The sequence below is a fragment of the Schistocerca serialis genome, chromosome 1 (genome assembly GCF_023864345.2).
Source record: "Schistocerca serialis cubense isolate TAMUIC-IGC-003099 chromosome 1, iqSchSeri2.2, whole genome shotgun sequence".
NCBI lineage: Eukaryota > Metazoa > Arthropoda > Insecta > Orthoptera > Acrididae > Schistocerca > Schistocerca serialis.
The window spans coordinates 483436352-483460712 of NC_064638.1; the positions used below are offsets into that span (position 1 = coordinate 483436352).

General features: G+C 39.2%; 1 protein-coding gene across 2 annotated transcripts in view; it reads left to right on the forward strand.

The window, feature by feature from the left end:
- Positions 1-24361, forward strand: part of LOC126473661 (S-adenosyl-L-methionine-dependent tRNA 4-demethylwyosine synthase TYW1-like) — a 90366-nt gene that overhangs the window by 17123 nt on the left and 48882 nt on the right. For both annotated transcript variants that reach the window (XM_050100897.1, XM_050100905.1), the window contains exons 3-5: positions 8600-8704; positions 9116-9310; positions 17180-17407. In XM_050100897.1, the coding sequence (XP_049956854.1) occupies positions 8600-8704; positions 9116-9310; positions 17180-17407 (528 nt within the window). The remainder of the gene's footprint in view (positions 1-8599; positions 8705-9115; positions 9311-17179; positions 17408-24361) is intronic.

A 24361-nucleotide genomic window follows, 5' to 3' on the forward strand; every position in this document is an offset into this window, starting at 1 on the left:
AAAAAAACGAAAATAAAATCTAATTTGCAAAGGAAATGCGCCGTACACAACAACAAAACAGTGCTCCTCATACAAGCATCTGCCAACAGCAGAGTGTGTCAAAGGCTTTAGGAAGAATGTGCAAAGCTTTGCAACAACAAATTGCCTCCGATGAGCGTGGCGTGACAACTGTTTAAATTAGATTCGTTTGAGCAGTTGTGGGCGGACTCTTGGGCATGCGCAGTTGAGTCTCGTATGAGTAGTACCTTCTCCCACTTCTGGTTACAGAAGTGTGGCTGGGCGCCACTACTTAATATTGCCCCATTTCGGAAATTAGTAAATCTGGGACTGATGCACAGAGCAGTCTGAGTTGTGGTGAGGAGGTGGGTCGTCTCCATGTGACCTGTGTTTACGTTTAGTGATTTTAGTTGTTTCCTCTTCGTTTATTGCCCTAACATTAAATGATATCAAAACGGATTTTTGTGGCCGGTAGCTATCAAATGAATTAAAATGTGTTCACGTAATTACGGAAGCCTAAAATGTGTTATTAGTTTCAGATTTTATTTCCACCTTTCTGACAGTCAAACATTAATCGCCTTACAGAACAATGAAGTTATTTTTGCCGGTTTGTTAAAGAGATTTGGCTTTTATTAATCTTTCTGTTGAGGCAGTCAATTTATTTGAAATGAAGTGTTTAATTTCATGCTTTTGGCCAGTTTCAACTGTTCGCTGCATTTCAAGTGCACGTATGGCATTATGCCATAATAAAGAACCAAACATGAGATAATACAGTACTGGTACTCCAAGAAAATTTACATACGAATGTGCATTTTCAGCCAAATTATGCGTTTTAGTATGGTTCACAAAATTTCAACGTTCTTGAAGTATCCTCTGATGTCTTGTTTCTTTTATGATATAATTTAAGATCTTTCAATGTTTTACACGTACGAAGATATGGGCTTCCTGCATCATCGTAGCTGCCCAAGCGCGGTGACGCTTGTTATCTGACGCTCTCTTGCAACTGCTGAAACGAACCTATTTCTAACAGGTCGCGGGAAAATATTGCGAATGGTAGTTTAAAAAGCGTTACATTGAAAGCAGATTTCCTTTTACGTAAGATGAGCTATGTGCGAGAATGTACGATGAATTTCTTAAATCACAAAGCGTTTGACTCTCATTTAAAAATCAACTCTTTGAGGACGACCAGTTAGAAGAATTTTGAGCCCAGAAGATCAGACATTTACGTCGTTTTTAAAAATTTTACTGGCAAATTTGTGTGATGTATCTTAAAGTGTAACAAGCGCAAAAAAGATCAACATTATATGTGGAAGCTTAGCTTCTCTTCCAACTTATTAACCTTAGAGACCAATATGATATGTGAATGCTATGTATATTAATTTAAACCATTAACTTTTCTTATTTGCGTGTTCACGCTACGTAACAGTGATCTTGCTATTGGTTGACTACATCATGTGTCCTATGCTGTCATCAGCTGGCGAGATCACGTGGCTTACAAAAGCGCATTGCAATCTCGATTTCAATGCTTCGGAAAGTGATGTGCAGTGTTTGGTGGATTTCGAATTTATACCTTCGTAATACTAAAATATGCAGCGTACATGTTGCTGCACATCAAAGGTCTTTGAAAACGTATTTTTCCCCCTGAGTTTCGTTTTCTAAAGCGTGGGGAAATTCTACTCCGGTATATAAAACCATAAACATTCGAAGGATTGATGAGTTTTACAGAGCCGAATAAGAATGTACTGTCACTTAACATGGAAAAAAGTGTATTTTCACCCGGGAGAAAGTGTATTTTTAACCGGGAAATCCGGGAATATTTTTTCCTTGTCCACGTATACACCCTGATAATAAGAAAGCTCGTTTGTAACCGTTATCCTGTGTGTAGTGAAGTGTTGGACAGGTCTAGATATGTAGCTGTGCCAAGTTTCCTTTGCCCCAACAAATGGGGTGTAATGCTGGTGGGATCCCTTGATTTCCCCTTGCTGTTGGTTCCATTCATCTAGCCTTTGTAACATATTTTCCTGGATAGAATGAACTGCAAGGTGTGTAAGATTTGTATTGTGTAGTGAATTTGCTACGCTACTTGAAATTAATTGAACACAGATTAGTATTCTCAGCCAGAATTCCTAGACAAACTTGACGAGACAAGGTAGTGAAGAAGAGTTCCAGTACTAAATGTAGCACAGAAAGTTACAGAGTTCATAGTATAATGGTATCAACACCCTCAATGATCACTGTCTCTCATTAAAATCGAAAACTCATATTCAGCAAAACATAGAATAATACTGTGTGCTGTATACCATCGAAGATGTGAAATACTTCATTGGTACACTCTCTTAATGACTGCAGGTTCTGAGCGGATTTGAACTTCTGTATCAACTGCCAGTAATGTATGTTGTCTTCTATTGCAGCTGGTGACTGGTGTTGTCCATTCAAAGTTACTGGTTGACTATGGGTGCTGCGTAGGTTTAAAATTCTTATGCGAAAATCACTACCAAGTGATCTTCACAGTGTTAATGAACTCTCTTTTATTACAACACAAAACCATAACTTCCAGTTCAGGTACAACACTCTTTCGAATTTTGGCTGACTGAGACTAATTTCGGTACACAATATAGTCACTTGCCAGAAGTAAACACTGTTCAGATCTAAGTCTGTTACTGTCATCTTTGAGCGATTGTGACTATGGCGGCTGCTATACCCGTGGACTGGAGACTTTATGAAGGTGGTAGACTGCTGATTCAAGACTGCTGGTACCTTGCTGGGGTGAGAGTTAAATAGCCACTTGGGTTGATACTGGGAATTTGTGGTGTTTGCTGCGCGACCTAACAATATCGTGCATCCGCGCATTGACTTCTTAGCGAGAGCAATTTCATCCCTCTGCCTTACTGTTGCATGTGATGGAGGCACGCAATATTGTGTGGTCAGCACTAGCGGCATCTGTGGAAGACCAATGAAGAACTCATTGCTCTGGTTTTGCCTTGATATAGGCTGAACGTACACGCTGCACATATATAGGCTGAACGTACACGCTGCACGTGACAGAAAGATGGACTACATGGCAGGAGTTGTGCTGTGGACACAACAAATGTACTGAGATAGTCCCTGCAGTTGCGATAAACACTACATCCAAGTGGTGCACTGATTAATGAAACTTTCTAGTAAGTTGGATGGATCACTAGTGAAGTCCCAATGTAGCTGACATCATGAATCCCTTCCCTTCCCTTTCATTTCTCTCCTCTCCACTTTCAATTTTCAGAATACGTATCACAGCTGCGGATTCTGCAGACGTGTCTGAAAGAACGACCATGAAGCATTCGAATAATTGAGTTGCCTCGATGGTCCATGAATCTGCCAGCTTCATTGTGAATCCACAGTCACATTAGACCTGCAGGAATCTCAAAGTAGTGAGCATGGAGGACATGGACAGGGACTGCTGACAGGTGGCGCAATACCTGTGCCGGCAAAACATTACTGTTGACAGTTCACATTATGTCAAGTTAGGTTGGCTGTGCTGCAGTGGGGATGGTTGCAACAGTAGTCCACACATAGCAGATATGGTTTTCCGTTCCACTCATAACTGTAAACTATTAAGAATGACAGTGTGTATAAGAAACTAACTTTGACTTGATACCGCAATGACAGCAAGTAAACAATAAATAATATAAATATAATCATAGCAAAGGACACACTATCGATACTGTAACAAAGAAGTACAGAAAATAATTATTTGATGATGATTGATATCTTGAAAACAATTTGATACATAGTTTACCAAATAAATAATAACTGAGATTGTAACTTCCAGCTCTACATTTTATAATGACAGTGATGCAATAAATAACAGATATTCATGGCTTTTCACTCACCATTTTACGGCAACAGTGATGCTATTCCATCCAGCTCGCCATCATCACTGTGGTCAGAATCAGCGCCGAAACAATCTTCATGGTCATCATCACAAACATAAATGAAATAAATGTCTTTGCTGTGCAATAAGGCGTTTTAAACAGTAACAATATGTGCATTTTCTAACAGGACTTTATGTTCATCTAGTGCTTTGTAACTGAAATCCATACTTTGCAGCCCAATTTTTAGTGACATTTTTCCCACACCTGAAAAGTCCTTTTTTAACAACACTAGTAACTTTGCTTTGGTAGTCTTTCCTGCTGTAGCATAAATATGGCTGCGAATTGCACCAGTGCTTTTTCTTCTTTCCTGTGGTATAAAAATATATTATCCGATCCACAAGACTCAGAATCATAATGTGTCACGTCTACATTTTTCAGCTTTTGCAAGAACACTGCCTTGCTTCTATTTTTCTTACATTAATTCCAAGAGCTTTTGATGTTCATTCCACAACTTTATCAGCAGGAACTGATGGTTATCCATGAATATTTGTGTATTCTTTCTTCACAAGTTTTCTGTAGTAATTTAAGTACCTCACTGTCTAGCGGCACACCTTGACTCAAAGGATTGTCACTAGATGAACGAAGTTTTCTAGAGTATCAGAATTTTCTAAACCATAGTGAACCAAAGCACAGTACAATGCAAGCACATGGTAGAAACCATACACAATGCATGTTGTTTATGTTTACATCAAACAAAGCCAGTAACACAGGAGCTTTGACTCCATGACCAGCAGTGTTTGCCACACCAAGCACCTCATCTTCTTGTTCTTCACTTGTTAAGCTTGTACTCTGACAACTTGAAATGCATATGTCAAGTGCAAAGTTTGAGTGGCCTGGGTATAGATGAGAATGTGGGTCGGCGAAGGGCATACTGAGATGTCCACGCAGTTTCGATAAACACTATGCTTGGATTGTGCAGTTGTTATCACAACTGCCTAGTAAGCAGGAGATCACGGTTTGGCACACATTTTCACTCTGTGCCACTGCCTCCACATAAAGTCCGGATGAAGCTTGCTCCCTTTTTTTTTTTTTTTAATTTTCTTGTTTGCAATAAAGTTCACATCTAAATTTCCTCTCTGCTCTGTTCCTCTCCAGTAAAAGTTCTAGTTTTCATTGTATTTGGTCTTCAGTTTTTTTTCCCACCACACTGTGGACATCCCACTTTATTGGGCATAAATAAAAACTTGTAGAAGCAGTTTGGTTTATAAAGTCTTTGTTATTGTCTAATTAACCAAACTTTTTGTAGCAAGCTGTGTGTGCGGTAGTAGTTGGATGAGCCTTCCCACAAAAAGTCCTGCTGTCATGTCTAGATTACAGTACACCACACCATAATTTAACTATCGTATTTTATATCCAGACAGTCTGGCAGAGGTTAGTTTACTAGCTTACCTGTCCTTGGTTTTATCAGATGATGTGGCTGATCTGGTAAGACTTTAAAGATTTTGTGGAATCTTTAACTTACTCCCAAAATTACTTGGAGTTAGGTTATAATGTGCTCTCAAGGTGTATGACTTTAACCATTTTTTGTAAGTGATCTACCAGACACAATTTTACATTCTTCATGATTGGTTATCTACATTTACATCAATATTATACAAACCTCTGTGAAGTGCAGGGCAGAGGGTACGTCCCATTGTACCAGTTCATAAAGTGTTCTTCCTGTTCTATTCACATACTGAGCATTGGGAGAATAATTTTTTTGAATGCCGCTATGCTTTCTATAATTATTTTGACATACTCACAATACCTATGTGAGTGATACTTAAGGGTTTATAGTATATTCCTAGAATCATTTAAAGGCAGTTCTTGAAACTTTGTGTGACTGGCTACGTGAAAATAAGTGAATGCTATCGGCCTTCACGTGTTAAGCAGCAACTTCCCCTTTTTACTGGAGAAAATAAACCATTCACTGCTTTATATTGAAATTGATAGAGCTGTTTGGGATTATGTGCTGCATTTTTAAATCATTGGAAATAATAGATCATCAACATGGAAGTGTATGCATTTGTAAACCTATTAGGAAAACATTAGTTGTAATTCTACTTCATTAAACCACATTTTACCTAGGACAAATTGCAGAAGTTTTATTTGTATGTTTCGTTCCACTATGGTCTGTTGTGCATTATTATGAACTTCCACCATAACATTGTCAACAGCAAGTTTTTACTTCACACTGTTAACAAAGCTCGCTTAAAAATCGTTCTGTTTGTATACCCTTGTATCCTAGGCTATGAAGTGAGATGATGAGACAACCAGAATAGTCTCAAAGTCTGACAGTTACTTCTTCGAATTAAGGTTAATGGTAATCCACCTTGCTCTGTGATGATTTTGTGATATAGTATACTCTGATGAGCCAAAACATTGTGACCACTGCCCACAAGACTGACACCTGATGACATTGCGGGTACATGACATGGTAAGGAAAGTATGTTTAACAGTGATTTAATATCAGTGTGAAGCATCTTTAGGCCACATTATAGAAATATTGTTTTCGTGCGCGATATTTAAGCATGTATTAGCTCTGCTGGTTCAATTTGTCAACAGGACATGTTGAATAAATAATTTTAAGTCCAATTCACCTTTCAGACAATGTTTGTTGTGTAAAGAAAAATGGTTGTACTGCCTTGCTCTTGTAAGTGCCTGTCACATAATTTCAATTGAGTAATTGTCCATTGTACTTTAGTTGCACCCTTCAGTGACGAATACAGCCACTTTTGTCTGGGTGGGATATTGCACATCATGGGAGGGGAGGGGAATGTTTTAGGCTTCAAATTTTAGTGATACTACAATAAAAAATATTAGCAATGGCAGTAATATTACCTGATATTTAATTAAATTGTATGTAAGTGCTAAATAGACCAGCCTATATTAGTCAGTCATCTTAAGGAATGAAGATATGAGAATCAATAAAAAAATATTATTGCATACAGTTAATTATATTTACAGGAAATTATTGTGTCAAGGCTTTCTTTGTAGCATATTTGTTGATGATATCATCAATGACAATTTTGTGGGTTCCTCATCCCCTTCTGTTGGAACCATTCACACAAACTTGAAGTCTATCCAACCCATCCTTTTCTTAATTTTGTCATCATCCTATTCATTGTACTGAATGACCTTTCTATGCTGGAGGTGGAGACAGGAATTCACGGCACATGCTGAGTGAGTGTCCTTAGTGTTTCACAGCCCATTTCAGCCCTTAAGATAAATGAAGCCACTAAGGAAAAGAATTTATTGTTTGAATTGTATAATTTTGGTTGTCTAGAACCTCACCAAAGCAATTTAATAATTCTGAAGTAGTGTGTTTGCTAATATGTGTGGACTTTTCACTCTGAAATTTAACACACTTGATGTATTTGATGTCACTTTTCAGTGCTATCTTATAAGTTAGAGATTCATATTTTTTTGAATAAGGGATTGCTTCTTTGCTAAAGAAATACAGACTTTGAATTAAAGAAGACACTGCTTGTTGATTTAAAACTTTACACTTTAATTTTGCTTAATTATCTGCTTATGAATTGGAGTGTTTAATCCCTGTAATTTACAGTTCTCAAGTGCAACAGCTTTTGTATGTTTCTCCGGCTTGGCATGCTTTTCCTGTGTTTCCGTTCTTCCAGTAGCTTTTCTAAATTTAGTGAAATGTGGAGGAGTGAATGCTCTCTTGTTTTCATACAGCATCAGTATAATTTTTTAAATACAATTCCACATAGTTTGCAAAAAGCCTCACCTACATTGTGATCAGAGTACCACTAATTTTACCTACAATCCCATTTTTTTCTGGTACTTACATCTTGTATTCAACTCTTTCTTTAGGATGATGACTTAATTATAGGTAATTTTTTGTCCAACGGCAAAAGAAGACTAATTGAAGATTCAGTAAGCAATTCACCAGTGTAATCACTCGCATTTCTTTCAGTAGACTGTCTCCTGCAACACACTTTCTTTCACTGAAAATAAAGCAAATAAAGTTGAGCATTTCAACCTTGTGTTTTGGCACTAACTCTTTTTATGCAGTGGATTGATCAGTACATACAGAGTTGTCATGACTTGTCAATTATGGGTTCTAAACTCTGCAAACAGCTGAAATTTATCAAAACAATACAAGCTTATTAGTTATTACACTATGCCAAACTCTGACAATAGTTTAAATTCGCACATTAGTTTGACTTCTACTATTATATACAAATTGAGATGAATTGCTTTTTTTTGGGGGGGGGGGGGGAGGGGGTTGGGAGGGAGATTCCCCCTCCCCCCTTTTCACCCCTTAATTGATTGCTGGTACCCTTGTTACCCCAAAACACTTGTTCGTGGTTCTTGTGGTATCCACTTTGATCAGAAATATTGGACTTCTGAGCAGACTCCAAATTTAGGATGATAGATATTAGGTTCTTACTTGTGGTGGAAAAATTATTTCATGGGAATTAATGAAGCAAGGGGGAAAAAGAGTTATTGAGAGATGGTTGGTGTGAAACAAGGAGAGTTACTGATGCACAGCAATACGTCATTATGCTATGGTTTCATTCTCAGTCTACTTACTGTGTTCTGTATAATATTTTAAATGTGACAGTATTGTGTTACTAAATAATTGCAAAGTGTAGTTAAATATTTATCTGATTTTTAGTGACCATAGGGAACCTAGATATGTAGACAGGTAAAAATCCTATAATAAAGTGGATGCATTTTATTTTCAGGCTTTTGCATCACAACTTTGTGACAGGATAAAGGCAGCTAAAGATACATCAGTTAAAGTAGTTGATTTGGCAAGCTACGATCCAGAAGATAACCTTGTGAATGAGGTGGGTCTTGAAATTAACTAAATACTTCTAAGGTGATTTGGTTTTTTGCTCTGTATTTTTAGTGTAATAATGAATTGATTTTAGTGTTTAGTACAGTCTTAATAAAATGGTTACCTTTGTTGTGATAAATCTTTCCTCTATGAAAAAATATCTGACCCATGTGTAAATCTTATTAGCTTGAAGTAACTTCATTTTGATTGATCAATGTCAGCTACAACAGTAATACTTTATTGTTATAACTTCTGTGCCATTTGCACATCTACTTTGATACATCTCTTTAAATCAAGAAACAGAGACTTCTGCAAGTGAAATAACATTTTGTGGAAGTAAGGAGGAGAGTGAGTAAATGTGGGGTCTCAAGATAATAATCCACAAGTATGATTCTTAATTATATAAATTTGTTTTCCACAGTGTACTGGAAACATTTTATCAGTGTTCCTGTTGCCAACACACAATGAAGGAAAACCACCAGAGGGAGGGTCTTGGTTTTACACCTGGTTAGAAGAGGCTGTGAATGACTTCAGATTGTCCAGAGGTATATTAAAAGACATGAAATATGCTGTATTTGGTCTTGGAAATTCACAATATGGCGAAAATTACAATGTGGTAAGCATCTTTGCATGTGTATTACATTCTTTCCTCTCTTCAGGCAAGTTTTGGAAAACATGCAGTACTTCAGTATAATTTTGGAATCTTTCCTAGAGTGCAGCTGCTTTTAGTCTCATAAGAGCTGTCGTGGCAGCAGCTGGTGACAATGTGTAATTAAGTCTTCAAGAAAGAACGTGAATAGTAGCTAATTTTGTTGAACTGAGAATATGATTAATTGTAGGGCGTATAATTAGATAAATAATTGATTTTTGAAATGAGGAAAAATTCCCCTCACAAAGTTGAACTTAAAAGAATTGGTTTACGAGGGTGATCCCACAAGTACCAGGCCTGACCAAGAGGTGGCAGTCGTCATCGAAAAATATCTCTGGGTGTGTGTGTGTGTGTGTGTGTGTGTGTGTGTGTGTGTGTGTGTGTGTGTGTAAAATAAAGGGAAACATTCCACGTGGGAAAACTATATCTAAAAACAAAGATGATGTAACTTACCAAACAAAAGCATTGGGATGTTGAGACACACACACACACACACACACACACACACACGCGCATCTCCACAAGCTTGTGTCTGTATGTGTGCAGATGGGTGTGTGTGTGTGTGTGTGTGTGTGTGTGTGTGTGTGTGTGTGTGAGAGAGAGAGAGAGTGTATACCTGTCCTTTTTTCCTCCTAAGGAAGTCTTTCCGCTCCCAGGATTGGAATGACTCCTTACCCTCTCCTTCCCTCTTTCCTGATGAAGCAAGCAACCGTGGGTTGCGAAAGCTACCTTGAAAAAGGAAAAGCTATCAATGGCGAGTATTATGTGAACTTTTTGCAATGTTTGGGCGGAGAAATCAAGCTAAAACGGCCAAGAAGAAAGTGTTGTTTCCTCAGGACAATGCACCAGCTCACAAGTCCGTTATTGCAGTGGCCAAAATTAATGATTTAAAGTTTCATTACCTCATGCACCCTATTCATCACATTTAGCCCCCTCGGATTATTTTCTGTTACCAAACTTGAAAAAAATGGCTCGGTGGTTGAAGATTTTCAACAAATGAAGACATGATGTTGGCAGTTAATGGCTATTTTGAGGAGTTAGACAGTTCTCATTATAAAAAGGGTATCGAAAATTTTGGTTTTCTTTATGGGGTCGGGTACGTATGGGACCACCCTCATATCCCAAAGGAGCTTTCTTGTAAGAATGTATGATTGTTGCTTTCTTTGATGGATCCTTGTGAACATTGGCCATTATTTGGTGTTCAAACAGAAGTTTTGTTCTGATGTAAGATTAATGCATCAAGAAATCTCTGCAGCATATCTTTCTCCTGACAGTGGATAAACAGAGTTATTGATGCAAGTAGAAATGTTAACTGCGTGTTGGAATAACCAGCTCATATTTCTTCCTCGCAATTATATTTGAGTTTATTTTACATTTAGGTTCAAGTCACATTTGATAGAGTTCTTTTAATTTTCTAAATTTCTTTCCACAGCTTTGCTTTTGGAGCAAATTTTTCCACAAACAGTTGTTATAAAATGTAAAAAGGTATTTGAAATTTAAAACTACTGTAAAAAAATTGGATAGCTATTTGAATAGCAGTAGCTTATTCTTTATAGTGATTTTAGTGGTTTGTAATTGCAATTCTTCTCATGTGTGTTTGTGATTGTACTTTAAGACAGTTTAAATGAATTGATTTATGTACTATAATTTTGTGTGGCGTTCAGTGAATATGCAATATAACGTGGCACACAAAAGTACTCTGTTGCTGTGTGTATATGGTACCACTGGTTAGTCACTGAATTTGTTATGCTTGGATAATAATGTGTTGACATTAACAAATTTGCCCCAACGCTCTTTCATGCATACCTGTACGTGAGCAATTATAAGCTCATACATTAGATGTAATTTTATATCAGTAATTACAATATAACTTGTAATAATATAATAGGATGATAAAAAATTGATGCACCATGCGGCAGCAGAACACACACATAAAAGAAGATTATAATTCGGAAAGGTTTTGGAGCTCCTTTCTTCAGGCAGAAGGGTTGAAAGCGAACATCCCATCCGGTAAGTCTCCCCTGACTCGCGGTTCTAGGTGACTTTTCCAAAATCTGTCCCTTTTCCTAGACCTCTCCAGTCCTATTCTTTCACCCCTCGTCCTTTCCCTTCACCCTTTTGCCTGAAGGAGTGACTGGCTCTGAAAGCTTGCCTAATTATAACTTTGTTTTATGTATGTGTTCTGCCACTGCTCAGTGAGTAGATATTTTCTCTCTCCTGTTATATTATATTGTCAAAAACTGATTGTTTTCCGTAACATAACTCATTAGATGAAAATAGAACAGCTTACTGCACCAGTCACTTGTTAACTACTTCACCAAATGTTTTCACGATTTGTATGATCTTAAGATGGAAAATATGAAAACTGGACTGTTTTAGTGGTTGGTGAACACCACAATTTTTGCAAGAACAAGCCAAATGACGAATAGTGTAATCTTGTGCCGATCAAATGTCCTTGTGCCGATCAAATGTCCTTTTGGTCAGGAAAAACACCTTTGTGTAGGTAACATGGTTAATGGGGGTGCAGAAGAGATATGAAGCTGGGAGGGTAACACATAGCATGGTAGTGGTGGAGGAAGATGCTGGACTGCTGCCTGTGGGAGTGTGCAGGATTGTGGTGGTGACAAGATGGTGGGCTTCTAGGTACAGCTTAGGGAGGGCTTTGCTGAGGGAAGGGGAGGGTGTGGGAAAGAAGAGGAGGAGAGAGACTACACAGGTAACTCAGGGCGATAGATGGCATGTGTGAGGGTGAAGTAAAGCAGAGAAATGAGGCAAATAGAGGACAGGGACTAGCAGTGGTTGAGGGCAGGGGGTGTGCGGGAACAAATGATAAATTGCCAGGAAAGTTCCCACTGACACCATTCAGAGAGTTTTGTTAGTGGGAAGGATCCACATGCTATGCAGCAGCTGTTGAAGTCAAATACACCTTATTGCTTGTAATTCCAGGCATAATTATATGTGTAGGGAGTATGTGGGATGCAGGACACTGCAGCTATGAGACTAAAGGGATGCCTTGCTGTGTATTGTACACACATCAAAAAGTTTTGCAACACCCCGGTTCCCAGAACTCCTGAAGATAGTTGCTGACTGAGAATTTTGTATCACAAAGTCCCTTTGACTGTTCAGAGATGTCACTAAACACACCCAAAGATGTAAACAACCACACATGAGCAGCGCCTATTAGGCGGAGGGGGTCTGACAGCAGATGAGTTCCAGTCATTCTACCAGGAAGTAGTTACATGGCTCGTGTTGTCTGTAGTTCAACCATGCCAAGACGGTCAATACTGCAGTTCGATTTCGTCCACATTGTTACATCGTGCCAGGAAGGGCTCTCAACAAGGGAAGTGTCTAGGCATATCAGAGTGAACCAAAGCGATGTTGTTTGGACATGTAGCAGATAAGAGAGATACAGCAACTGTTGATGACATGCCTCGCTCAGGCCGCCCAAGGGTTACTACTGCAGTGGATGACCGCTACCGACAGATTATGGCTCAGAGGAACCTGACAGCGACACCACCATGTTGAATAATGCTTTTCGTGCAACCACAGTACATTGTGTCAAGACTCAAACTGTGCACCATAGGTTGCATAATGCGCAACTTCACTACTGACATCCATGGTGAGGTCCATCTTTGCTACAACGAGACCATGCAGCGCGGTACAGATGGGCCAAACAACATGCCGAATTGACCCTCAGGATTGGCATCACGTTCTCTTCACATATGAGTGTCGCTTATGCCTTCCACCAGACAATCATCAGAGATGTGTTTGGAGGCAACCTGGTCAGGCTGAATGCGTTACACACTGTCCAGTGAGTGCAGAGAGGCGGAGGTTCCCTGCTGTTTTGGGGTGGCATTATGTGGGGCCGACGTATGCCACTGGTGGTCATGGAAGGCGCCGTAACGGCTGTACGATATGTGAATGCCATCCTCCGACCGATAGTGCAACCATATCAGCACCATATTGGCAACGCATCTCATGGATGACAATTCGTGCCCCCATCATGCACATCTTGTGAATGAATGACTTCCTTCAGGATAATGACATCGCTCAACTAGAGTGGCCAGCATGTTTTCCAGACATGAACCCTACCGAACATGCCTGAGATAAATTTAAAAGGGCTGTTTATGGACAATGTGACCCACCAGCCGCTCTGAAGGATCTACGCTGAATCACCGTTGAGTAGTGGGTCTATTTCTACCAACAGTGCCTTGATGAACTTGGGGATAGTATGCCACAATGAATACAGGCATGCATCAATGCAAGAGGATGTGCTACTGGATATTAGAGGTACTGGTGAGTATTACAGCAATTTGGACCACCACCTCTGAAGTGCTCGCTGTATGGTAGTACAACATGCAATATAAAAGGTGGAAATGATGTTTATGTTGATCTCTCTTCTAATTTTCTGTACAGGTTCTGGAACTCTCGGAACCAAGGTGATGTAAAACTTTTTTTGATGTGTGTGTATTGGTGAGATGATTGCTCCAGGGCGGCACAGAAGTCAGTGTCTCATAGGGTGTGTGCTAAATGGGTCGAAAGTGTGTGCAGTTTGGGAGACAAAAAGGAAATAAAGGGGAGTAGAAAAAGAGAAATGCAAATACTGAGTAGTGTAATGGAATAGAGAGGAAACAGTAACAGGTTGTGCATGAAAGAGGACCCATTGGGCAACATCCAGTAATCGAAAACTGAGGTTAGAATAGCAGTATGAGTATTAAGATAGATTGCTAACCGCTGCATAGAGGTGCTATTGAACAGTGGTTGGGCATGTTTAATAGTAGACTGTCTGATTTTAGCTATCGCGCATGCACACGGTACTGTGTAAGGTGAACGAGGGTGGTTTGATAAGTTGTTAAAAAAAAGCAAGAAAAAATGTTTGTTTTGTAAACAACTCGCTTTACTCAGATAACTTACGAGAATGCAGCCAGGTGATATCAACAGGAACGCTCCCTGCCATTTTCAAGGCAAAACTGCAGCGAGCAAGTGCTGTGCAATGGAATTTAAAACTTTGGTTTTCAGACACACTCTGGAAAATAACACTCTCACACACTGTAATTACTAGGAGAAGGGAGAGAGCATGACTCCATGCAGAATTTCAGCAGAAACATCACCTCGAGGTATAAGGTTGCTTGCTAATTTAATTTCAATAGTTTCCTTAATAACACCATTCCAATTGCTGAAGTATGTAAGAATCTCTGTTGTTATATTCCATAGGATGACTGTTGCCAAGCTAATGTTCTGCAATGGCCTGTCTGCTTGGCTGTCGTAAGCATGTGTGCCACTTGTGCTCAGTTCACCGGTCCTCCAAACTCCTGTTAATCTGACCAATATATAACATGCCGCAATTGCGAGGAATATGGTAGACACCTGCCTTACATGAAGAAAGACCACCTTTACGGAACCTAAAAGGACCCTGATCATATGTCATGGTCAGAAAACACATTCACATCATACTTCCACAAGTCTATGGCCTCCTTACACTGGGAGCATTTCGAACAAGACTTGTCATATTCATTAACTTAAAAGTAAATGTACGGTGCAGAGTCTATCCCTTCAAATGAAAATGTTTAGTAACAGCCCGAAACTCTGTTGCCTCCATTTTCTGTCGTAGACAATACACTGACCAATTCATATGGCTGTCAACAATGAACTGTATGCTGTATATTGTTGGAATTCTTTATTCAATCATTGGAATAATCAAGCTTACCAACTATGAAGGTGCAAAAAATGTTCCATTCTTTCATGGAAATTTACCGGATTTATCACGAGCCCTATTCTGTATCATTCATACCGATCGGTGTGATAGGTTAGCCTTGGTAGTGAAGTCATTTTGGTATGTTAACTGCAGTTCCTATTGTGTAAGCTTCTGAGATCTGTTACCGATCAGTCCGCCTATTTTTTGGCAGCTCTACCAAGAGGTGGTTAGGTTTTGGTATGGACACTTGTTTGGTTCGATGTGGTTTGTTAAGAGATAGAATTTCGTATTTAGTTTTGGATGTAGTGATTATGTTTTACTGAAAAATCATCAGGATGCATCTGAGTGGGAAGTGAGTTCATAATAGACTGTTATCCTTTGTTAGAAATATGGTTTGTGTTGTTGTTACTGTGAAAGATTATAACATCAAAAAAACATTTTCGGTCAATAGTCTCAAAAAATACTTGTTATTTTTACGTAATTAAGAGTTTAAAAATCATTAAGATGTCAGCTCTGCTTACATATATTAGAAGAGTGTTAGCTGAAATTCCAAGTGACTTTATGTACTTTCTGTTGCAGATGATTTAGTTATTAATTATTAAAACGTGTTTACAAGTTTTAAGCAGCAATGGAAAGGAATTTTGTGAAGCGTGATAGTGGAAACCTTCAAAAATTTCATGCATTTATGGCTTACACATGCATCATTCTGCAGTGAAGTCAGCTTGTGTCCCTCTCCATTAAACTCATTAAAAATAGAGAACACGCTGCATAGTGGTTGTCATGGCTAAGTGGTTCAGGCAAGATAAAGGTCGTAGGTTCGCATCCTGCTGGGTATAAATTTTTTTTCCTCTTTGTGCTTGTACCATATTCTGAGACTTCATCATTTGTGGAAGTTAAGTATTTTTTGGCATTAGTTGTTGTTGTTTACATATAAGAGCATGCTTTCTTAGTAATGAGTATCTTCAATTGTGTGACTTCTATTTTGTTTAAAAAATGAAAGATGAAATTGCTGTGCTTGAAACAACTGACAGTGAAATTTGTTTTCTTGTCACAAATAATTCACTTTCTCTCTCTCTCTCTCTCTCTCTCTCTCTCTCTCTCTCTCTCTCTCTCTCTCTGAATATGTAGCGATATCAGTGTGTGTGGTTAGACAGGAATCCAAGAGCACAGCTTAAATAACTAACTATGAATGAAACTAGCTGCAATCATTTTTATACTCTTGCTTGTCACAAGTATTTACCTGCGATCAGACAGAGATGAAGGATTCCCACCATATTACTTTTATATTATACCACTATATATGAAACGTTTTGATTCATCAAACGCAGGTTATAAACTTCGATGACCTTGTGTAGCTGCATTCGCCACTTGCTCTTGAAAAGGCTTTTTTAAAATCTAGTTTATAAGAACCAAATCGTTGATGTATTACATTGGGGAGTAGGCTAATTGATCATTTTAACCACATTCTGCAAGTCTTCTTAATCCAAAAAACAATTATTCGGATGTTTTTAATTCTATATTTGTGCAGTGCGGCACTACACACCATTCCCAACTCGTTTTCTGAAACGTAAAATCCAAAATAAGATGTCAGAGTGAATGAGAATAAAATGTCACAATACGGCATTTATGACAATTTACAGAACACATTCAAGTACCCTTTTGTTGTTGTCCATGCATGGAAACATGTGGTCAAGGAAATTGAACAGTAATACGTACTCTAAACACCCTTTTTGATACTAGGAAGAATATAGCTTGCCTGTGTCAGCTGCTAGCCCCCTTGGGTTCATCATGGTACTGTGCCTGCTGCAATGTGCATGCATGGATTGCGGCTGCTTGCTTTCGATTGGGTGGCATGAGGAGAACCGACAACAGTGTGTCAGTTTATTAGAACTGGAATGCTTATGGAATAATGTGGGGGGGGGGGGGGGGGGGGGGCTCTCCTTCGATAATCAGGCCACTCAGTGTGCTCATCTACTGAACTGATCAGCAGAGTGGCCAAAAGGTACAGAATAGGGCCGTAGACCACCCTCGTATTTGTTTTGAAAATATTGACACCTGCTTGATGCTTTCAGCTTACAATGATGCTTGCTATTGTTTCATTTGTTGTGCCACTTCATTTCACAAACTCATTTTTTTCACAGGTTGCAAAGAATGTTGACAAATGGCTACATAAACTGCAAGCTTGCCGTGTTCTGAGACTGGGCTTGGGTGATGAGAATTCCAAAAGCCAGAAGTGGACAATGCAGGAAGACTTTCTGCACTGGTCACAAATACTAATAAATAGGTTAGAGAAGTGGCAACTGGAATTTAAGACTGAGAGCAAAGGTTGTAATTGTGTGTCTGAAGACTGTGATCATGAGAAAGAAATGGTAAATTTTGTTCTGTATTCTTATTTCAAAAATAAATGTGGTATTAATTTCAACCTCCTGTGATTGTGTTCTAATGATCTTTGACATTGGTAAACACTAAGTGATCAAAAGTATCAGGAAACCTACTAGTGCCCACCCTTCACCTTCATGATGTCTCGAACCCTGCTAGGGATACTTTCAGTGAGATGTCTGTGGATGAGAGCTGAAACCAGAGGAGGTAGTGATGCTGAATGCTGGGGTCAGGAGCGAAGTTATCCTTAAAACTCATCCCAAAGGTGTTCCATCGGGTTCAGGTTGGGACTTACGACAGGCCAGTCCATTTCAGGAATGTTATTATCTACAAACTATTGCCTCATTGGTGTTGCTTTATGACAGGGTGCCGATACAGTCAGTCATCATTACCAAAATGTACAAAATGCTGTAAAATGTGTTTATGTCCATCCACATTTTGCGTTACCATAAGTGCAATGAGGAGGCATTCCCTAATCACGAGAAAACACCATTATGCTGTAACAGCACCTTCTATGCACTTTATTGATGCCATTAAACATGACGGCAGGTAATGTTCTCCAGGCATTCACCAAATCCAAACCTTTCCATTGGATTGCCACAGGGTATAGCACATTTGTTCCAAACTGCAGTCACTCAATTCGACAACACAAGCACGGCGGACTTCACTTCTGGAAGGAGGTTCTGCATACCAACCACATATCGGACATGCCCTCTAATACATGGCTTCCTCCTCTGGCGGGAGGATCCACCACTCTGTGAGGTTTGTGGTGTGCCACTTCCAAATCAGCATATTTTTGCAAGATGTGTCCTATATACTGGTATTAGAACAGCCTTCATTGTTGATGGAGATCTGCCCACTATCCTCACCAATCCTGATTCCAGTGTTAAGAGAGGTGAAATGTTGTGAACAGTCAGGCTTCCTACCTAAATTGGTGGGGAAGGGAGGCAGACTTTATGCATTATAAACTGCTCCGAATGTGGGGACAGCCTTCATCCCCACCCATGAGACGGGCATGCTGACTTTTCGTCAGGGTGCTGGTGGCCATGATGTTGAGTGCCACTCACCTGTAATAATAATAATCATCATCATCACCAGTTCTTTCCAGCCAACCATTTTGTGGTAGTGTTGCTCTTTCCACCACATCTAGCATCACTTGGCATTGAGTACAGAAATTTGTGGTTTATAAATAGTGCTCAGCTATTGTATCCCATTCCTTTTCACTCTCTTTGCACAGTCATTCTGTTGGCTGGACTGGAATTCAACAGTGATTCCTTCTGCTGATTTCATAAGGGTTTTATTTTCTACAACCACTCTCCACAATGCTCTTCAGTTCCTCTCCATCAGTACACGAGGTGTCAGCCCCCGGTAGCTGAGTGGTCAGCGCGACAGACTGTCAATCCTAAGGGCCCGGGTTTGATTCCCGGCTGGATCGGAGATTTTCTCTGCTCAGGGACTGGGTGTTGTGTTGTCCTAATCTTCATCATTATTTCATCCTCATTGACGCGCAAGTCGCCGAAGTGGCGTCAAATCGAAAGACTGGCACCAGGCATGCGGTACCTGACGGGAGGCCCTCGTCACTACTATGTCATGTAGTACACAAGGTCTGCGTGGGTTAGCTGTCATTGTTCCCTCAGAATTCCACTTCACATCATCAACAGTCAACTTCGTGGGTTTAGAATGGTTGAAATGTTCCTGTGGCTTTATTACTTGTATGACATCCAATGACTAATTTGTTGGAAGTCATTGAGCTCTCCTGACCAATCTGTTCTGGTGTTACAGCTTGGCTACTGACAACATGATGCTCCCCATCTCCATTTATACTGGCACGTCCTCCTCACGTGAAGTTTAGTGGTCAGTTCCTCACTATATGGGGTATCCAGGTACTTTTGATCAGATAGTATACATTCTAAACCAGATGACACACTAAAAACACAGTTATCCTGCTGCTATCCTAAATAATTGAACATATCTTGTTCAGCTTGTCATTGTTTTCTTAAATTACTGATTATGTATTATCAAATGTTCATTCAGGAAATTTGAGAAATCTTTCCATGTGTTTTGCATGCCGAGGCAGTATTTATAAACATTGTAAGCACTATATCAGATCTGTAAAAGGTATTGCTTATGCAGTTGATAATGACTTTTCAGGAACTTTTTTCAGAAATAGTTGGTGTATTTTGATGTTCAGTGTTTTATACATAAGTGTGCATGCGCACGTATGCGCGCAGTTAAAGCAGTGTACAGGCAACATTAGCTACCTATGGTCATACGTGATGTGCTTTGGTCTTCAGTTCAGAGCATGGCCAAGATCGTTTATTTGTAGCTTTAGTAAAACCCACCATCTGCACTGTGTTTGGGATGAAGAATTTTTTAGATTTACTTGTGGCAAGCGACAAGTGACACAGTGACATGGATGCAGTCTTCAAAGCAAAGGTCCAGATAAGCAATTAGGAGAAACTACTTGCACTTTATTGGAAACAAACTTGCTTGTGCCACGGAATGATCTCAAGCCATATTTCCTTTTGGTGTAATTCGTGACTGAAAGGAAAGAATTGCACGGGGCTTAAGAGATGTGGTTTATTACCTCAAAAATTACTCAGTGTGTATTTTACATAATAAAAGAATAGTGGAATGGACTGACAGATGGAAAGACATATTATACCAATTCCGGCGAACTGGTCATTGTTGATGAAGGATAAAGATGACAATTATATTTAGACACTTACTGTTTTTCGAGTAACACAGGGACAGTTCCTTGTTTTTTCATACTTTTAACAAGTGCAAGTAAAAGTGAAGTATGTACATACCATCTGACCAACAAACAAGCTAATGCAGAGCTCAGAGTGAAACTTACCAGAAACACACTGTCATAACAAGTACCCCAAGTACCTTGGTGTCACTCTTGACCGCACCCTTTCATATAGAAAACATCTTGAAAATACTGCTGCCAAGATAAAAACTTGTAACAGTATTATTAAAAAATTGTGTGGAATGACATGGGGAGCTTCAGCACGTACCTTTTGCATGTCATCCATTGCACTGGTCCTCTCAGCAGCCGAGTATTGTGCCCCGATGTGGCTAAACAGCTGCCACACCAACTTGATTGACGTACAGTTGAACCACACTATTCAGTTAATAAACAGGGCAATCCGACGAACACCAATTTATTGGCTTCCTCTGGTAGGTAACATCCATCCACCTGCTATCCGCAGAAGCAAGCCCTTGCTTAGGGAATACTGTAAGATACAGGAAAACCTGGAATTACCCATACAGGAAGACAGCCCAATTTTACGATGAAATAGACTCCATTCAAGAAACCCACCATTATGGCAAGCAACATAACTAGATACCAGTAATAATGGTTTGAGAGACCTGTGGAACCAAAGCTGTCAACTTATTGAAAATTCTGAAGAGACAAGTGGTTCCGAAAGTATAATTGCGATACTGCTGGCACAGAGCTCAACAGGAAACTGTGGGTCAAACTGAATAGAGCTCACACCGGGCATGGACTATGCACAGACTCTCTTTACAAATGGGGTACTCCCGAGCCTCCGGTTTGTACTGTGAGGCTCTGAAATAGACAATCAAGCACATTACAAGATGAATACCCCATGTGTTCCTACCAGGGGAGCTGGAGCGCCTCATGGAAGCTGATGATATGGTTCTTATATGGATTAGGAACCTAGATATTGACATTTAGTTAGTTTTATATGTAGTTTTGTATTTTCATATTCCTGGTACATACTGTATTACTAATTACATGTAATTTTAAATTGCATGTGAGCCATACGATAAATAACATCAAGTAGAATTATAGGCTCATCTAACCCACTGCATGATGATGTAATTATAATTAGCAACTCTTTACGTAATTGTGAGTAAATCCATGTTCAACTTCTGCGTATGGCAGTGCCTTTGTCTCAGCAAAAGTAATAATCTGTAAGAGTTGTTGTTGAGGGAGCCAAATAAACCCCTTCTAGTTTTATACCTTATAGAATTGTCAATTCCATCAGAAGTTGCTGTCATCGTCATTGTCGTTGTCTTCAGTCCTAAGACTGGTTAATGCAGCTTTCAGCGCTAGTCTGTCCTTTGCAAACCTTTTCATCTCCGAATGACTGCTGCAGCATACATCCATGTGAACTTCCTTATTTTATTCATTTCTTAGTCTCCCTCTACAAGTTTTACCCCCTACTCTTCCCTCTATTAAAGAACAGATGATAATTTGATGACTCAGGATATGTGCTGTCAAGTAATCCCTTCTTTCAGTCAGGTGGTGCCATAAATTTCTGGTTTCCCCAGTTCAGTTTAGCACAAACTCATTAGTTACTTGATCTACCCATCTAATTTTGGTAACTGATAGCATGCAAAGCAGAGTGTATTTTCCCACATAGCTAACATGCAAAAGTTTTTTATCTACTGCGATATACGAGTGACTACATATTTTTGCAATGAAATAGTGTTATTATTTTAAGGACGATTGATGGCTGGTGAAGTGAGAATTAGTGTAGATTTGTAAAATGTAAGTTAAGGATCACACTTTTATTTTCCTACAGAGCAAGAGTCTTACTTGTGTGCAGTTGTCAGAGTAATAGTAGCTGTTTAAAGTTCATCACAGCTGCAACTGTGCTAACATGTTTCCTAAAACCCGTTGTATTTTGGGAAAAAAAGTTAATTTTAACAAGGCAATGAGAGAAAAGAAATCTAAAAGACAGTTGAAAATAAATTTCAGCATAATCCTGTGTCCATTTTGTTTTAAAAACTAAATGGGTGGCTTGTCAAATTATTGCTCGTAGTGGCATAACCTGTTAATATGATGGTTTGTAGACTTACTATCTGTAGGTTAGAAGTTCTTTGTGATAGATGTTTGCATGAAGGGTTTACCTGTAGAACTACACCTCCCCCGTCTTGCTGTCCTGTCTGCAAGGGAGCCCCTGTTGCTGCATCCCCCCCCCCCAAATCGCACCTCCGTGATATTCACGCCAATCAGCATCTGGTTTCTTTGGGACTGGAATTAGTACTTTCTTCTTGAAGTCCGAGGTTATTTTGCCTGTCTCATACATCTTGCTCACAAGGTGGCACAGTTTGGTAATGGATAACTCTTCAAAGGATCTCTATAATTATGGGGGAGCGTTGTCTACTCCAGGGACCTTGTTTCTTAGGTCTTTCGGTGCATTATTGAAGCCATGCATGCAGTAGCATTTTCATCTACTTCCTCTTTACTGTCCATAACTGTTGCCTTCAAGTTAATTTCTCTTCTACAGTCTCTCTAAATAGTCCTTCCACCTATGTGTTCCCTTCTTTGCTTATTACTAACTTTCCATTTGAGCTCTTCACATTCACACAACAGCTTATCTTTCCTCCCAAGGTCTCTCTAATTTTCCTATAGGCTGTATCTATCTTTTCCCTAGCTATACATTCGTCTATAGTTTTACACTTGTCCTCTGCCCACTGCTTAGCCATTTTACACTTTCTGTAAATTTTATTTATTAGAAGTCTGTATTCCCTTTCACCTGGTTCATTTGCTGCATTTCAAATTTTCTCATTTTGTCAACCAAATTCAATATCTCGTGTGATACCAAAGAATTTTTACTAGGCCTTGCTTTTTATTATTTGATTCTTTGCTGCCTTCACTATTTCAGCTCTCAAAGCTACCCAATCATCTTCTGCTGTATTCCTTTCACTTGTTCAATTAATTGCTGTTGAATACTCTTTGAAAATCTAAACGCCCTTTGGTTCTTTCAATTTATCCATGTCCCACATCCTTAATTGCCCACTGTTTTGCAATGTCTTAAGTTTTAATTTTCAGAATATAACAAATAAATTATGATAAGAGTCCACATCTTCCCCTGAAAATTTTGTTGCAGTTTAAAATCTTGTTTCGAAATCTGTCATACAATTATATAATCAGAGACCTTCCAGTGTCTCCTGGTTGCTATCACGCATACAACCTTCTTTAATGAGTCTTAAACAAAGTACCAGCAATGATTAAATTATGTTCTTTGCAAATTTCAACCAGGTGGTGTCCTTTTTCATTTTTTCCCGCAGTCCATATTTTCCCACTATTCATTTTCCTACTATCAAATTTCAGTTTTCCATCACAATTAAATTGTCCGCTACCTTAGCTATCTGAATAATTTCAGCATACATTAATTCAATCTCATCATCTATGAAGCTAGTTGGCAAGTAAACTTTACTTGGGTGGTGGGTTTTATCTTGTGCCTGTCTGATTACGATAATGCGTTCACTGTTCTATTCATAGTAGCTTGCTTGCATTTGTATTTTCTTATTCGTTATTAGATCTACTCTTGCGTTACCCCTGTTTGATTGTGTATTTACTCACCTATTCTGAAGTGTTGTCCATCATGCCACTGAACTTCACAAATTTCCATTATATGTGATTTCAAGCTATCAATTTCCCTTTTTAAATTTTCTAATCTACCTACCGAATTAAATTTTATTTTTCTTGATGACAACATCCTCCAGAGTTGTTCCAAGAGATCTAAATGGGGGGGACTATTTTACCTAGGGAATATATTACCCAAGATGATTCCATCATCATTTAACCACACATTAGTGCTGCATGCCTTCAGGAAAAATAATGGCTGTAGTTTCTCCTTGCCATCAGTTGTTCACAATGCCAGCACAACAAGGGCATGTTGGATAATATTACAAGGCCAGGTCAGTCAATCATCCAAACTGGTGACCCTGCAACTACTGAAAAGGCTGGTTCCCCTCTTCAGGAACCACATGTGTATGCGGTCTGCTCGTATACAATTTTCCATTGCAGTTGCACTAATAATGCGGCTACCTATACTATTGAGGCACAAAAATCACCCCTCCTTGCAAGGTCCATGGCCATTAGCAATAATATCAGGAGGATAGATTGCTACTCACTCTAAAGAGGACACATTGAGTTGCACACAGGCACATCATGAAAAGAC